Source organism: Nicotiana tabacum, chromosome 19, assembly GCF_000715075.1.
Source record: "Nicotiana tabacum cultivar K326 chromosome 19, ASM71507v2, whole genome shotgun sequence".
NCBI lineage: Eukaryota > Viridiplantae > Streptophyta > Magnoliopsida > Solanales > Solanaceae > Nicotiana > Nicotiana tabacum.
In genome coordinates, this window is record NC_134098.1 from 138,594,857 (window position 1) to 138,611,334 (window position 16,478).

A 16,478-nucleotide genomic window follows, 5' to 3' on the forward strand; every position below is an offset into this window, starting at 1 on the left:
GGCCAGCAACGATCGAGACCGAATAAGACAGGAATCGAGCAAGATAAAAAATAACATAATAACGGAAATGCGAAATATCCGTGATTGATCGAAGATTATGGCGAAAATCTCGGAACGGATCAAATTAGGAACGGTTAATTAGCTAATCATGGTATTTTCTTATGTAACTAGAGTTATACCATAAGTAAAATTTCTCAACTATATAAAGGGGAGTATTAAGCATCTGTAAGGACACATTGTTCACAGATATCAAAATTATATAATTCTCTTTCTCGTTTATACCGTTGTTCGTCAGTTTGTTATATTTTGATTGTTCTTACATCAACCAATTCGAGGGTATCCAAACTTGAGGGATGAGTTCCATTCTAACACTGGTTTGCTTTACTTTATAGTTTATTTCTATTATTAATCTTCATATTTATCAATTGGTATTAAGTGAAATCACGTGTTCTTAGAATCACATTATAAGTTTAATTGTTATCCAATTTTAAGGGTAAACAAACATTTTATCCGAATGATAAAAGTTAATGCAATACAGGTCGCACCATTACTTTGAGTTAGGTTTCAACTTTCAACTAGCCAAAAGGAGAGCAAACTGGCCTAATGAGATTTCTTCAATTATTAGTAAGGTAGTCAAACGCAAAACTATTGCGCTTAGCTTCGCTAAAATTTCACATATAATCTTCCGATCAAAATCATAAAACTAAAATTTGTAAATACATAAATAATTTAATATTTCTTATATATAAAAATATATAATAGAAATAAAAAATATTAAATTCGATTAATAATCATATATAAGCTGTCACATGTATAAAATTATTATGTAAAATATTAATCACGTTACGAAAATGGGCCAGATATTTATTCAATTGGTAAGGCAGATGTGCCCTTTTACAGCGAACCACTATTGAAGCCTAGTGGTATAACTGCAGATAGCCCATAGGTGGGTATTCTCGAAACCCCTTTTTCTCTCTCGTCTTTTGGGAGCCTCATCTTCCACTCTTAACTCGCTTTTCGCCTGATAGAAGCTAAACTTCTCAATTACTGCTCTCAAGTCTCAACCACCACACTATCGTCGCCGTCTTCGTTGCCGCAGCGGCCCCTCGCTATCACAGAGCTCCGGCCCATAGCACAGTCACAGGTCCGCTACCTAGTTCAGTCTTTCGTAGGTTATTGAACTCCAATTGTATTGAGTAAAGACGTAGATAAAGGAACACACTATGCGTATTCGCTTTCGTTTTGTATGGTTGACACCTGTTTACTACGCTCTGCTCTAAAACTTTATCCTGTTTGCTTACTATATTATGCGTTTAATTTTGTGCTTTTTTTCCATTTAATTATGTGTTAATACCAGTTCTTTAGGCGTCTTGTATTTGTTAATAATATATATCAATGTAAGTGGAAAGCCTGTAAAGAATTTGTTGAATCTTTATTTCCAAATCATTGGGTATGATAATGACATCTAATTTCGATTTTCCCACAATAACCATGAATTGGTGCAGAGTAATGTCTTACTTTAAGGGGTGGGGTAGGGCTGCTCTTCTATTTCAAATTGTTCTTTCTTAGGTGATTACTATCTGTATTTACGTTATTCGTTAAACAGTGTAAGCAAATCGACCGTGCTAGTGTGACTGTGCGTAGCTATAGATTCTCAATCACTTCCACTTTTGTAAATTAAGGTGGATCTTTCCCCCTTTGTGGCTTTGCCCATCTTCTTGTGGATTAGCAGAAAAAATCTATCCCTCTGTCAGAAATTCAGAATGCTTTAAGTGCTATACTTTAACTTGCAATGTGTTCCTGAATGAAACTTATTTGATGTTATGCTCGATGTACTTGCAGTATATTGGATGGCAATCATACCTTGTGGAAGCACATGGGTCGCCCAGTGGGGAGTTCAGCCTCAGTTTCTGCCAAAATCTTATGTTACCAATAAATTAACAGCATCTCCATTTTGGTGCGTCATGCTAGGGCATTCTTGAATGCGAATCACTTATTTGTTGTATAAGAACCGTGCTTTCTTTCTAAATTTTTATGGATTTTCTGGAAATATTTCTGCTTTATCTGTGACAACTGATCTTGTTATATTTTTGGGTATTTACCTGTTAAACCCCCACCCTTTTGCCAAATATTTTCATTTCAACATTTTAAAACTCTCATAGGTTGTCAAGTCATTCTTGCGCTGATCTTTTTATAATGCCTGGTTAACATTACAGCCTATTCCCTAATATATTGTTTTAGACATCTTCAAACTCTGAATGTGACATGCTGTAAAGTCATTCATCCGAACTTTGTTTGTTACGTAATAGGTGGTGCAATTTAATTTACAAGAGAGAATCTTTGTTGTCCTCTTCTGAATAGAGACATCAGGAACTAGTAAATTTTCTAGGTATGACTCCTGTATTTCAGGTAGGCTGTGAATTTGAAGGTGATTGTTGTTCCCCCACTTACCCAATGAATTATGCATGAAAGACAAATGAAACATTGATCCAGCCCAACCCCATGGCTGATCCAAAAAGTAATGATAAGTATGTCGTTCATGTGTTCTTGTTTGGAGGATACCCTTCTTTAATTTGATCAGCCATGCTTGTGAGAACTTGACTTGTCTTTTTACGCACATAAGCATGTACTTGCTATTTTGGCCTTTATGACATAAGAGAGATGATTGAAAATTGAATTTCTTACCTATTGTTAGGGGCAAGTTCAAATTCTTTTCCTAAATTATACTATTTCCACTTAAGAAGTTTATGATAATTGGCATGTTTCTACCCCAAGAGATGACACCCGTATCTACGTGGCATGTGTCCACACTTACTGACCTTGTTATCGTCTATGCAGTTTCTCAAGCAAGATAAGAGCATTAGCATCCCCAAGTTCAACCCTTTTTGGTCAAGAATCCCTGCAAGCACTTTTCAGTTCAGTGTCGAGCAAGAATCAATATCAACGAAGGGGGACCCGGTTAGTTGTTAGAGCTGAAAAAGTAAGATGCTATGCAAAACCCTTTTATAGTTTGTGATTATGTGATCAGAATTTGAGTTACATTTATGTGTGTGCGACTTAGTAAATATATATGCATAGTAAAGCTGGTTGAATGTGTTACATCTTTCACAGGATTACTATGATGTCCTTGGTGTATCTAAAAATGCTAACAAATCGGAAATAAAAAGTGGTGAGTACCACCTTCATTTACATACTCAAACTATTTTCTGCTAATCATTTGTATCTTTAAATTGTGACTGTAATTTAGAACTATATATAGGTTGCTCTTAGAACCAAGTAGTTGAAAAATGTACATTGTTGGCTGTCATGTTATGTTCCTAATTCTCCATTTTTTTCTTGTATTAGCGTATCGAAAGCTTGCAAGGAGTTATCATCCTGATGTGAACAAGTGAGTATAGTTCCTGGAATTCTGATGTGATGCCTTTTACTGTGGTCTTTTTGTTGAAAGATGGTATAAAGTAGTGCATATTTGGCCTTTTCTCTAGCTTTAACTTTACTTCTGCATCTTGTTGAAGAGTCATGTTTACCTATTCTAGATCAGTTGGTTGAATTCTTTCATAGATTTTGCTTATAGTTCCTGTAAATCTGAGATGTGATGCCTTCTACTGTGGTCTTGCTGTTAAAAGATGATATGGAGTAGTACATACTTAGCTTTTTCTCTAGCTTTAAATTTTTCTTCTGTATCTTGTCGAAGGATCGCGTTTTCCTGTTCAAGATCAGATGATTGACCTCTTTACAACTTTGGTTTTTTCCTTCTTTTGTGCGGAGAATAATAGTAGAAAGTGAAGTTTTAGACATTAAGGAATAGTTATGGGGGAAGATGGACTTCATTGAGATTTTCTTTGGTTGGTTATTTTGGAGTGGACATGTGAAATTTACCGTAAAATAGCAGATCTTGTCTAGATAGAAAATCAAGGTTCTGTTTTAATCTTTGAGAGGGTAAATACTGAAAACGCTGCAAGTTGCTGCTGCAAGGTATTGCCATGGTATTTGTCTCATCTTTATTTGAAAAGCCACATTACTGTGTCCTTGCACTAATTGTTTGTCTCTGTACATGAAAAACCACTAATTGTTTCTTACTAACATGCTTTTTACCTATATAGATTTTTCTCTTCCCTTGTGCCCTATCTTTAACTAAGTCTTCATTGATTCCAAGAATTTGTTGGTCTTTTGACCTAGCTTAGTCTGCATTGATTCCAAGGATTTGTAGGTCGACATATAAACCCTTGGAAATGCAGACTTAGCTAAAGATAATGCACAATGAAGAGGAAAATCCATAAAGGTGATACCTACTAGTTGGGACTTGGGAATAGGTTTTAGACTGGTAGAGAATTATTAGCAGTGTTATCAAAGGCGAAAAGCGCAAAAAAGCTCTAAGGTCTGTTGGGGTTTTAAGCGCAAAGCGCAAATAAGCATGGGCGTTAATGAAGAAAGGCGCAAATGAAGAAAAATTATAAATATGTATGCGTAGTCCAAGACTAATATTTATAAGCATGAATACTAAATATATGGACAAAGAAATTGAGGAAAATTTACGATAAAGTGAAATATCAATTGTTTAGTGTCGCCTCTTCTGGATTACGCTCGTTAGCAAGGAATAGTATGCCTTAGAGCCTTGATGACAACACCTGAAGCGACTGTTAAGCGAGGCGAAGCGCTCAACATGTTTTGAGCCTCGATTCAAGGCTTAAGCGCGCCTTTGATAACACTTATTATTATTATTATTATTATTGTTGTTGTTGTTGTTGTTTATATATATATATTTTTTTAACTTTATTTTATTTTGGTGATGATGATGATGATATGAGTTAAGCTTAATGAAAGGAATGGGAATCCATATTGCCGACCCCAACTTGTTTGGGTCTGAGACGTAGATGTTGTTGCTTCTGTAGTATGTTTGAAATACACGGAAATTAGCAGAACATATTCATATGATTCCAACCATGAAATCTAAGGGTTATTTTTTCGATTAGTAAAAGGAAAGGTGGGGCAATAACAATTGAGGTATTTGGTCACTAATCACTGTAACTGACCAAAAAAATGAGGCATTTTTATGAAGCATTTACTGGAAAGGTCACACCAGCTACTAGTGAAATGTATCTTCTGAAAAAGAATAAAAGTGAGATGTTCAAGATTGCTATTAAGTGTTATTAGTTGTAACCTACAAGCTTTAGTTTCCTATTGACATGTGTAAGTATATATTCATATGAAGGTGCATAGTCATTGTTAATGTAGTATTTTATTTTTACGGTATGTAAGATCCTTATGTGCATTCATGTTCACCGTGTTGTAGAGAAGCTGGAGCTGAACAGAAATTTAAGGAGATCAGCAATGCTTATGAGGTAGTTTTCTTTCTCTTGGTGCCTTGTGTGCTTTTAATAGGTAACTGAAAAGTGATGACCATGATGGAAGAATATTGCAATCACTTCTTATGGCATATATTATTTTGCGATAGGTTTTGTCCGATGATGAGAAACGTTCCATATATGACAAATACGGGGAGGCTGGCCTTAAAGGAGCTGGCATGGGTGGCATGGGGGTGAGAATTTCTTACTTTTTGAGAAAATTTAGCAATAGTAGCAGATGGTTATATCGCCCATGTAATCTTGACGTATTTTTCCTTATTCATAGGATTTTAGCAATGCCTTTGATTTGTTCGAGTCTTTGTTCGACGGCTTTGGTGGTATGGGCGGCATGGGTATGGGAGGCAGAGGTTCACGGAACCGAGCCACCGAAGGTGAAGACCAGGGCTATAATCTGGTGTTGAATTTCAAAGACGCTGTATTTGGTGTTGAGAAGGAGATCGAAATAAGCAGGCTCGAAACCTGTGGCACCTGTGATGGATCAGGTGCAAAGCCTGGGACTAAACCATCGACATGTAACACCTGTGGTGGGCAAGGGCAGGTTGTGTCGTCAGCAAGGACCCCACTGGGTGTCTTCCAGCAGGTGACAACATGCTCTGCTTGTGGAGGGACTGGAGAGATCTCTACTCCTTGCAGCACCTGCAATGGTGATGGCCGAGTGAGGAAGTCAAAGCGCATTAGTTTGAAAGTTCCACCTGGTGTAGATTCAGGTAGCCGTTTAAGGGTTCGTTCAGAAGGTAATGCAGGAAGGAGAGGTGGACCCCCTGGAGATCTTTTTGTCATGATTGAAGTTCTCCCAGATCCTGTACTAAAACGGGATGACACCAATATTCTCTATAATTGCAAAGTTTCTTACATTGATGCGATCTTGGGTACAACTATGAAGGTTCCTACAGTTGATGGAATGGTTGATCTAAAGATTCCATCAGGTACCCAGCCAGGGACAACACTGGTAATGGCCAAAAAAGGGGTGCCATACCTCAGCAAACCGAATATGAGGGGCGATCAATTGGTGAGAGTGCAAGTAGAGATTCCAAAACGGTTGAGCAGTGAAGAGAGAAAGCTCATAGAAGAACTTGCCAATCTAAACAAGGCTAAAACTCCAAACAGTGTGAGATAGCTCGTAGCTCTTTGATACTTCCAAAATATTCCTGCTTTGGGTTTCAGATACTTCTGCTGTTTGCTCTACATACATGCACCGACGATATTAGCTTTGATTCCTCAATGATTCTATGTAGCATAGTTGTAGTCATAGGCAATTTTGAGGGTTGATTATGTATAATGTACAATATCAACACCCAGCGAAATGCTGGGAAAGAACAAGAGGGACAAATAATGATGTTCCAGTATTTATTCTAGATTTAACCATTTGCTTATCCATCAAAACTGATTTGAGGTTGAATTGTAAGTCTTTTGCAAAAACTACTTCCCAATTTCTGCATATTACCTTCAAACTTCTCCCCAACCCCATGTGGCGGTAATTTAAAGTTGCTGCTTGTTTTTTTATTATTCCAGTTTTCCTTTCCAGCACCACCGATATAGTGATAATTATCAACAGTAAACTACTTGGAATTAGTAACGAGTGCAACGATGTATGATGAAGAATCCAACATATGGGCAAGAATTGGATTCGAATCTCATGATTTTCAGATCCAACCTCATCATCGAAGGCAAAAGCCTTATGGTAACTAAGAAGATAGCCATTTATCGGAATAAAAAGAATAGGATTATTATACTAGGAAAAATAAATGAAAGGGATGAATAAAAAAGGGATGGGGTGAGAGAGGCTCGAACTCTCGACCTCAGGATTTCTCAGAAGCTATGAGACCTACGCGCTAGCCAACTGCACCACCACCCCTGTTGTGGTATTTTCTACATAGAAATCTTATTACTTAAAGAAGTTTTCCTTTTTTTGAAAATTCAACAATTCAGGGTAAGTAGAACAAGCCACGGTTTTTAAAAGGCAAAGATTGTTGGAGACAAATAACATAGAATCTTCAAGATCTTCGATTATTTAAATATAGAGCAACTAAAGCTGATGGTGTATCGCTCACGTGCAAAAGACGGTAGCCAGGTCTTGAATGGATCATCCCGTTCCCCGACTAATGGGACAAAATCACAAATAGTCACAGCTAATAATTGAAAAATAGTCGCAATTTTAAAAGTGATCAAAATTTAGTTCATGTAAAGATAAAATTTGAACAAAACTAATCTTAAAAATCCGAAAAAATTCCAACATAATATGCTGAAATTCGAATTTTTTACATATGAGATTCCAGCATAATGTGCTAGAATTTTATATGTTGGAAGTTTATACACTGGAGCTCCATAATCCAGCATATTATATTGGATCCAACATAATATGCTGGAAGTTTATACGCAGGAGCTCCATAATCCAACATATTACGCCGGAACTTTCCGTGTTTCAACAAAATAGTGATTTTTTTTTTTCAATGTTTTTGTAAACTCTGACTATTTTTCAATTACCAGCTCCATAATTGGCTAGCCGTGCTATTTTTACAATAAATTGATTAACCAAATTATAATACGGAAGATGATTGCTCTGGATTTTGGCTCTGTTTGGTTTGGCATAATGCATCATCACAGAAGGTATCTGTTGAAAATATTACCAGAAAGAAAAATCATATTTTTGAGCCATTTTCCGGAACATTCATTTAGAAATTTGATAGCATGTGATAATTGTAGATGTAGGAGCAAAAGTGTGACAAAATGTCAGGTGATAACAGAGAGGAAATATTTCTTGTTGATAAGGTTCAACACAAAATGTCTGGATATAAATATAGTGACATAACAGCTTATATTTATCGCAAAAATAGTTCTCTTACGTCTGTTTTTGTCTATTCTCTTGGTTTCTTTCACTTGCTCTAATTGTTCATGATTACCCACGTCTGTTAGTCAGGGCCGGCACAATGGAGTAGGAGTGCTAAAGCTAAATAATTAGAGGTCTTAAAATATTTAACAAAATTTTTATGCATATTTTATTTTATTTTTATTCTTCTAGCTCTTATTTTCAAAGATACTAATTATATTTTACAGCAAACTCTTTTAATATTTTCTTCCTAGTTGATAATATAGCCAATCTATTAAAATTTTCTAAAGATATTATTGATTTTAGGCAAAATTTTATTAACCTCATTTTCGAAAAACATCTTTCAGCTAAAGGAACTACCAATTGTCTAAAATTTTCTATGAGCAATTAGATATGTGAAAAACAATCAAGTTTTTTTTAAAAAATTTGGATTGAATATATTAATTATAGAGTAATATTTTCTACTTATACAATTCTTTCTAGTACTCTATTTCAAGAAAAATTCGAACATATTAATATGGGGCTAATTAGGTCAAAGTGTGTGCAGAAGCCATTGTAAAAAAGTGAAAATTAATTCAAATTCGAGTAAATAAGAGGACTGAAACAAGAAGTAGTTTTGACTTCATGAAATAGCATAACATTTGGAACTATGCCAATAATGATTATTGAGAAGTTGATAGTAAATGGTTCATCTAAAGATTTACTAAATTAGTAATAAGTAATTCTCCAATTATTTAACATATATACATAGTATATACTATGAGTAAAATTTGGTGCCTCTGCCTCATATACTTTGAGGCCTAAAGCAATGGCTTTAGTTGCCTCGGGGTTGAGCCCCCTGCTATTAGCGCGAGGAAAATCATTTTATAGGTAAATATTTTTTATGATAAAATTATTTTCTGATATTTAATTATCAGAAATTGAAATATTTTCTATCGAAAGGGGAAAATGCATAAGTCATTTTTCTACGAATATCTTAGTTTTTAATTTCGCATTACTTGTTCCACAAAAACAAAAAAATACAAAGAGAAACACTGACCTATATAAATTCTAGACAGTTATTCAGCCAGGAAAACCAGAAAGCCACAAACTCATTACTAGAAACAGAGAAAAATGGGTTCTCTCAAAGGAAAAAAAGCTCAAAAACCTCATGCTGTTTGCATACCATTTCCATCACAAGGACACATAAATCCTATGCTAAAAATTTCCATACTTGTTCACTCCAAAGGCTTTCACATAACATTTGTCAACTCTGAATATAATCACAAGAGATTTCTCAAATCCAGAGGCCATTCCTCTCTTGAAGTTTTTCAAGATTTTGTCTTTGAAACAATTCCAGATGGACTTCCTCCTATTGATGCTGATACTACTCAACATATTCCTTCTCTTTGTTTCTCTACAAAGGAAAATTGTTTAGCTCCATTTAAAGAGCTTTTAATCAAGATTAACTCATCTAACGATGTTCCTCCTGTCACTTGCATCATTTTTGATGGAATTATGACATTTGCTGTTTTGGCTGCTCAAGAAATTGGTGTTCCAAGTGTTAGCTTCAGAACTACAAATGCTTGCAGTTTCATGTGCAATAAACACTTGCCTCTCCTCATTGAAAAAGGAATTCTCCCTCTGAAAGGTTAGAAGTTTTTTGAAAAATTAAATCTTATCGTCTTCTCATTATGTTTAATCGAGTTTAAGCTCCTTACACCGACAGCGTACAATTTTCCACACCATCATGTTTAGTTGACATGTAATAATATATAACTGGTTATATCAAGCCTAATCTAATAACCTGAAAATAGAGTACGGTAACCGGTTTAAACGTGTTAAACTGTTAATTACGCCAACAATGTAAAATTTTCTATTGTAAGTGTATATAACTTAAAACTTAATTGTAACATGTTGACACCGATTTCATTAAAATGCATAGTTTTGCTTTAGTCCGTGTGATCGTATATATAGTTCTTTAATTTAAGTAAAAATCAAAATTTCCATGTAGGTAGTTTGTCAGTTTTGTTAATTGTCTTACTAATTTAGTCCAATAATCAAAGCAAATACTTTTAAGATTATCAAATTAAGCGCGAGATAACCACAGAAAAATTTCATTTTGCAGACATAACTTGTCCAAGTTGATCTTCTTGTAATATGCATAAATTATTGAAGTATTAATGTAATTCTTCCCCTTATTATTTTGCAGATGCAAATGATATAACAAATGGATATTTGGACACGGTTATAGATTGTATACCAAGTATGAAAAATCTTCGTCTTAGGGAATTTCCCAGCCAAATCAGAACCACAGATATAAATGACAAATTGCTGAATTTCATTATGGGAGAAACTGAAGGAGCTTCAAAAGCATCAGCCATTATTTTCCACACTTTTGATTCACTCGAATTTAATGTCTTAAGAGATTTATCCTTAATTTGTCCTCCACTTTATACAATTGGACCTCTTCATTTGCTCACTGATCAACTTCCAGAAAATAATCTAAAATTCCTCAGAGCCAATTTATGGAAAGAAGATGAGGACTGTCTCCAGTGGCTAAATTCAAAGGAGGAAAAATCAGTGGTTTATGTAAATTTTGGTAGCATAACAGTTTTGACAAAAACACAACTCATGGAATTTGCATGGGGACTTGCTAATAGCAAGAAAAACTTTTTTTGGGTAATTAGATCTGATGCAGTTATTGGTGATGATTCTGCAATGTTACCAAATGATTTCGTCAAAGAAACTAAAGAAAGAGGGCTAATTTCAAGATGGTGTTGTCAAGAACAAGTGTTGAAACATTCATCAATTGGTGTATTTTTGACTCATTGTGGGTGGAATTCAGTGATGGAAAGTATAGGAATTGGTGTTCCTATGATTTGTTGGCCATTTTTTGCTGATCAGCACATAAATTGCAGGTATATATGCATTTTTTTGTATTTGTTTCAAAAGTTACTCATTTTATGTGACACTTTTTTTGGCGTGTCCCAAAAAGAATATAACTTTATTATACTATTACAAACAATTAAACTTTAAACCTTGTGTTCTTTTATGCTTAATGACATGATGTTATAGCTCAACTATCTATGACATATTTTAGACCATTATTTTAATAGTCTTTTTTTTTTCTTTCTAAATTGTGTCTAGTGTCGTCGCATAAATTGAGAGGGAGGAGTATTATGTATATAGTATATCAGTATATGCATCATATTACACATGTATAGGGACTTTTTTAGTAGTTTCTGTCCCTTTTTTGGTCTAGTACTAGTACTTAATAACAAAATTAAGAAGGGGGATTCAAAATAAAAGATTTCATCATTTTCATGTGCAGGTATGTATGTTGTGAATGGGGCGTTGGCTTGGAAATTGGCAAGAATGTGAAGAGAGATGAAGTGGAGAAAATTGTGAGGGAAGTTATGTATGGAGAAAAAGGTAAGAAGGTGAAGAAGAAGGTGAGTGAGTGGAAAAAATTGGCAGAAGAGGCTACTGGATTAGAGGGTTCATCAAGCTTGAATTTAGATAAATTAGTGAAGGATGTACTTCTGTCCAAGAATTCAGTTCATTAGTAGATATATTGCTTAACTCAAAATAAACAGAAAAAAGGTCAAACCTGAAAGTTTGAGTTACTTACTTTTAGAAGAAAAAAGAGAATGACAACAAGGATACAAGCAGTATCAAGTAAACAAACAGCAAATTGGAGGGGTAGTAAAACACTGCATCTTATTTCCACCTCTACAACTTCTCTCTTTATTCATGTACAATTTCCTTTTTCATGTTTTTCCTTATTGTGTTTCCTTTCTGAACTTCATGTGAATGCACTCTTGGCACATAATGTGCTCAATTCAACTTATAGCTTACAAACCAGGAAAAAAGGCAAGAAAATGACCAACTACGATAGTACCTAGTTGTTCTGTCCTACTGACTTAATTCACGGGCGCAAATTGTTGATCAATCAGTCGTTGAGCCCTTTCAACTATCCTCTTTATCACTTCACCTGCAGGTAGAATTTCCTTTATAAGACCAATGCTCTGACCAGCATACATTGCCATGCTTTCGATATCTCCCGTAGTTGAGGCATTTGGAACTGTACCAGCAAAGCGATGAACCTCTCTTTCCTGTTCAAGAAAGAATATGAAACTAATTACATTTTTAAGAACAAGGTATAGATAGAAGAAATCTGCTCATAAAATAAATGCACTATAAGTATCAAATGATAAGAGGAGCTGCTATCATTGTCAAATAGAGAACTAGAAAGTTAATAGCATTCTAATTTCTTTATACTTATAAGGTAAAATGCTGATCGCAGAGTGGAGCTTGATATGACAGAACATTTTCAAGATTTTTATTAGGAAGAATATAGCAGGATATTCACCTTGCCGTGTATGATTGTGCGGCCAATGACCGGTTGATTTGTCTCATTCTCATGACTTGGGAGCGCCTTCCATTCCTTGAAGAACGGGGTTGCCAGAACGCGATGTGGTGCCCCTGGCCACCTTGCGCGACCAAATAAGTCCGTGTATTCTGTTTGCTCAAATTCAATGAGCTTCCTCTTGTATGTTGGGTGCGCATAGCTTTCCTCTGTTGTGAGAAACCTGAAAAGGTATTAGAAGTATAAAAGTAGTGACCTTTTTGGTATACAAATGGACATGAACAGTTTTAATGCGAGGAAATCCCAAAATATTCCTGTCTGATGCGCTGAAACAACTAAAATCACCGGGTATGTTACCACCTTGTGACATATATTTCATCTTTACTGTCAGACCAAACATTTCACCAAATAAAATTAAGTCTAGAACCTATTAATTTAAAATTCTTGATCCCTCATATATGAAAATGTAAGGTAAGAAAATACTGAACAGATAAGAATTCACACTTACCAACAACATTAAACTCCAACGATATATAACACAGAAATATTTCATGTATTCTCTTGTGTAAGAACAAGACAATATCTATCTAAGCTAGAAGGCACAGCAAACTGCAATTTAAAAGTGAGACCTCCTTCTAAAGAGAAGTAGATCAGCCTGAACAACAGGATATAGATTAAATTGGAAGCAGGTACTGATGACAGATTAAACACCTTAGGATGTTCGAAGTTAAAGTTCAATACCTAGTGCCTAATGACACACCGTGTGCACCAAGGGCCAGAGCAGCAACATAACCACGCTCGTCCACAATTCCTCCAGCAGCAATTACTGCAATGTCACGACCACAAACAAGATCGACAACTCTAGGCAATAAGGTAATTAAACCATCCTAAAAGGAATTCAGCCAAGTAGGTGATATATTAGTAATCTTACATATGATGTAATAAAAAGTGAAATCTGCACGAGCATGAAGGTGGGGGTTTGAAGTGAAATATTCTTAAGGCAGAAGTAATAAGAATCTAACGCATCTCATTAATGTGATCACCATTATACCTGGCCAGCAACATGGCCTCCTGCTTCCCGACCTTGGACAATAAGTGCATCTACACCAGCATCTGCGGCTTTCTTTGCTTCTTCATAGCTGCCAATCTTTAAAAAATAAATGAGTTTTATAAGGTACATTTCAGAAACAATAGATTAGGAGGCTAAACTTATATTCTTTCACACATGTGCCGACTATAAATCTAAAGCAACAAGTAGAAGCCACTAAACTTGCAGAAGCATGACTATTCATGAATCATTCTGCAGGATAAATAGAGGGATAAAGCAGAATACTTCAAAAGGAATCATCTATCTGAATTTTTCAAAATTCGTAATACCATTACATGATTATCTATGAACTCCTAATCCTTAACACTAACTTGCAAGTAAGAAACAACCCACAATGAAACAGAATAGAAGTATATGGTAATTCATATCTTACATAATTCAACTAGAACAAGTAAATAAAAATACGACGAATAAACTTGATTTGAACTTCTTTTACTTGTGTCGCAAATCAAGTCATTTCTTAAAATTTGTGTTCTTGGTGAAGAGTTACCTTCATTTGTGAGGTACATTTAACTAGAACAGGCAGAGTAAAAGTTTCGGAGCAGTATAGAGGAATTTGAAGCTGATCCCCACTCTTATCCAGTTAAAGAAAATTCACATAAGGTTCTATCATTATGTAGTGCATTAATGGCAAAGAAATTCACATAGGGTCCATCATTAAGTTTTGCGATTTGAATGACAAAAGTATGAATTTTGAAAGTTCAAAAAAATTTATCTGTTGAGAACTTACTTGGGGTACAACCTTGACCCCAGCATTATGAGCTTCAAGAACCAACTCTTTTGAGCATTCACCCCAATAAAGCTGTAATACTGCAACCTTCTCATCCAATATAGCCTTTAAATTTTCCTTGTGAGGAAATGCAAGAACTACACCTATCCCAAATGGTTTGTTAGTCAAGGTTCTTGTTTTCCTTATGAGCTCCCTCACACGATCAGGATCTTCCTATCACACAAACGTACAATGTTACATTCCTCTGGACTTTTGTCTAATCAAAGAAAAGACAGCCAATAACTTAACAGGGTAATTGGAAGTCAACTGTCACTTCTGAGACAGTATACTAGTTGCTGCAATAAATTAAATTATACTATTGATAGTACAAAAATTCTAAATTAAATCCAAAAGTAATAGTATATGTCTCACTGGAAAACAAAGAAGAGGAAGTGTAGGAGAGATACCCAATCAGGGGCTCTAAGAAGAGCGAGAGCACCAGCATTAGCAACAGCAGCAACAAGCTCTGGACCTGATATATCTGGTCCTAAGGGTGCCTGCACAATCCCATACTCAAATCCCAATATCCCTCTCCAACCCATAACTCTCTTTCTTCAGCTGCCCAAAAATAGATCCCTGACTATAACTTCTGAGGTGAACTCATGTTTCTGGAACCAAACTTGGACATTTTTATATATTATTATCACACATGGCTGCTGTCTTATCTGAATTTTCGAATAATGTACAAAGGTTGTCAACTATTGTGATTTATACGTAAGCCACTACGTCTAAAGCAACTGTAGTATATAAATTAAATATAATAGTAAACGTAAATAAATATAGTGAAGACAAGAAAAGGACGAGTGTCAACATATTGGAAAATGAATGAGGTGGGTTATTGACGGGCTTCTATTAGCTTTTACGATCCATTGAATTAAGCTGAGAAATTACTCGGGAGTTGATTACACAGGCAAAACAAATGAATTATGTCTCTATACCACTGATGCGAAAAATCAAACTTTTCTCAACTCACTTTTTTACAATTCAATTTGAACTCTGATTTCCTACTAATTTTTTGTAGTCAAATTGAACTTTGGTTTCTTCGTTTTCCTTTTCTTTCGATATATGACAGTAAAATTTATGTAACAAGATGACTTATGTCAGGGACAAAAACGTTTACGCTACTCCGGTGGTTTCAATTTTTGTTACTAGCAATTTAGCATAGTATAATCATTTCAAATCAACTGACCAGAATTATGTAATATCCGCAGTTCATATAAAATTGACACACACACACACACATGTGGCATTTTAACTTGGACTCGTATAGCCATGTAGGGGAGAATAACACTACAGTCAAAAGAAGTGTTCTTCTCAAAACACTTCTAAAATAACATCAAGCTTCTCAAATAAGCTTATTTGGAAAAGTAAAACTGTTTCCACGACTCGAACGCGTGACCTCCTGGTCACATGGCAACAACTTTACCAGTTACGCCAATGTTTCCCTTTCTTATTTTGGTGATAAGCAGTTTGTGTTTGGCTAATTAATTTGAAAAGTACTTTTGAGCAGTAATTAGTGTGTGACCATACTTTTAAAAACTGCTTCTAAGTATATTTTTCTCAAAAGTGCTTCTTTTGAATAGAAGCTACTTTTTTATACTTCTCAAAAACTGCTTCTACTTCTACTCAAAAACACTTTTTTTTCCTTCTCAAGCTTGACCAAACACCTCAATTTTTGAAAAAAAAAAAACTTTTAGCCACAAAAAAAGCACTTTTGGCCCCAAAAAAGCCTGGCCAAATACACTATATTTCTGTGGGGAAAAATAAAAAATAGCTAGATTTACAACTAGTAATAGAAAAATAGCCATAATTTCAAAAGTAATGAAAATATAGTCACTTTTTTATGTAAAGATAAAATCTGAACAAAAATACCCTTTAAAATCCGAAAATATTCCATCATAATATGCTAGAGTTCGAATTTTTTACATATGAGCTTCTAGCATAATGTGTTGGAGTTCTAACATAATATGGGGGAAGTCTATATGCAGGAGCTCTATAATCTAGCATATTATGTTGGAACTTTCCGTGTGGTGGAGTTCCAACATAATATGCTGGAA

General features: G+C 35.1%; 3 protein-coding genes across 3 annotated transcripts; 2 read left to right on the top strand and 1 right to left on the bottom strand.

Annotated features, from left to right (window-relative positions):
* Positions 1–880: 880 nt before the first annotated feature.
* Positions 881–6,785, top strand: LOC107797147 (chaperone protein dnaJ A6, chloroplastic). The gene is made up of 8 exons (XM_016620013.2): positions 881–1,144; positions 1,843–1,957; positions 2,839–2,980; positions 3,112–3,169; positions 3,346–3,388; positions 5,294–5,342; positions 5,456–5,539; positions 5,632–6,785. The coding sequence occupies exons 2-8, from the start codon at positions 1,851–1,853 to the stop codon at positions 6,481–6,483; spliced, it is 1,335 nt and encodes a 444-aa protein (XP_016475499.1). The 5' UTR covers positions 881–1,144; positions 1,843–1,850; the 3' UTR covers positions 6,484–6,785.
* Positions 6,786–9,248: 2,463 nt separating this feature from the next.
* Positions 9,249–11,908, top strand: LOC107797148 (7-deoxyloganetin glucosyltransferase). Its single transcript, XM_016620014.2, has 3 exons — positions 9,249–9,823; positions 10,385–11,093; positions 11,507–11,908. The coding sequence occupies exons 1-3, from the start codon at positions 9,307–9,309 to the stop codon at positions 11,739–11,741; spliced, it is 1,461 nt and encodes a 486-aa protein (XP_016475500.1). The 5' UTR covers positions 9,249–9,306; the 3' UTR covers positions 11,742–11,908.
* Positions 11,879–15,047, bottom strand: LOC107797150 (uncharacterized). The gene is made up of 6 exons (XM_016620015.2): positions 14,829–15,047; positions 14,383–14,595; positions 13,596–13,691; positions 13,286–13,431; positions 12,548–12,767; positions 11,879–12,290 (listed from the first exon to the last, which is right to left on the bottom strand). The coding sequence occupies exons 1-6, from the start codon at positions 14,961–14,963 to the stop codon at positions 12,099–12,101; spliced, it is 1,002 nt and encodes a 333-aa protein (XP_016475501.1). The 5' UTR covers positions 14,964–15,047; the 3' UTR covers positions 11,879–12,098.
* Between the last annotated feature and the right edge of the window lie 1,431 nt (positions 15,048–16,478).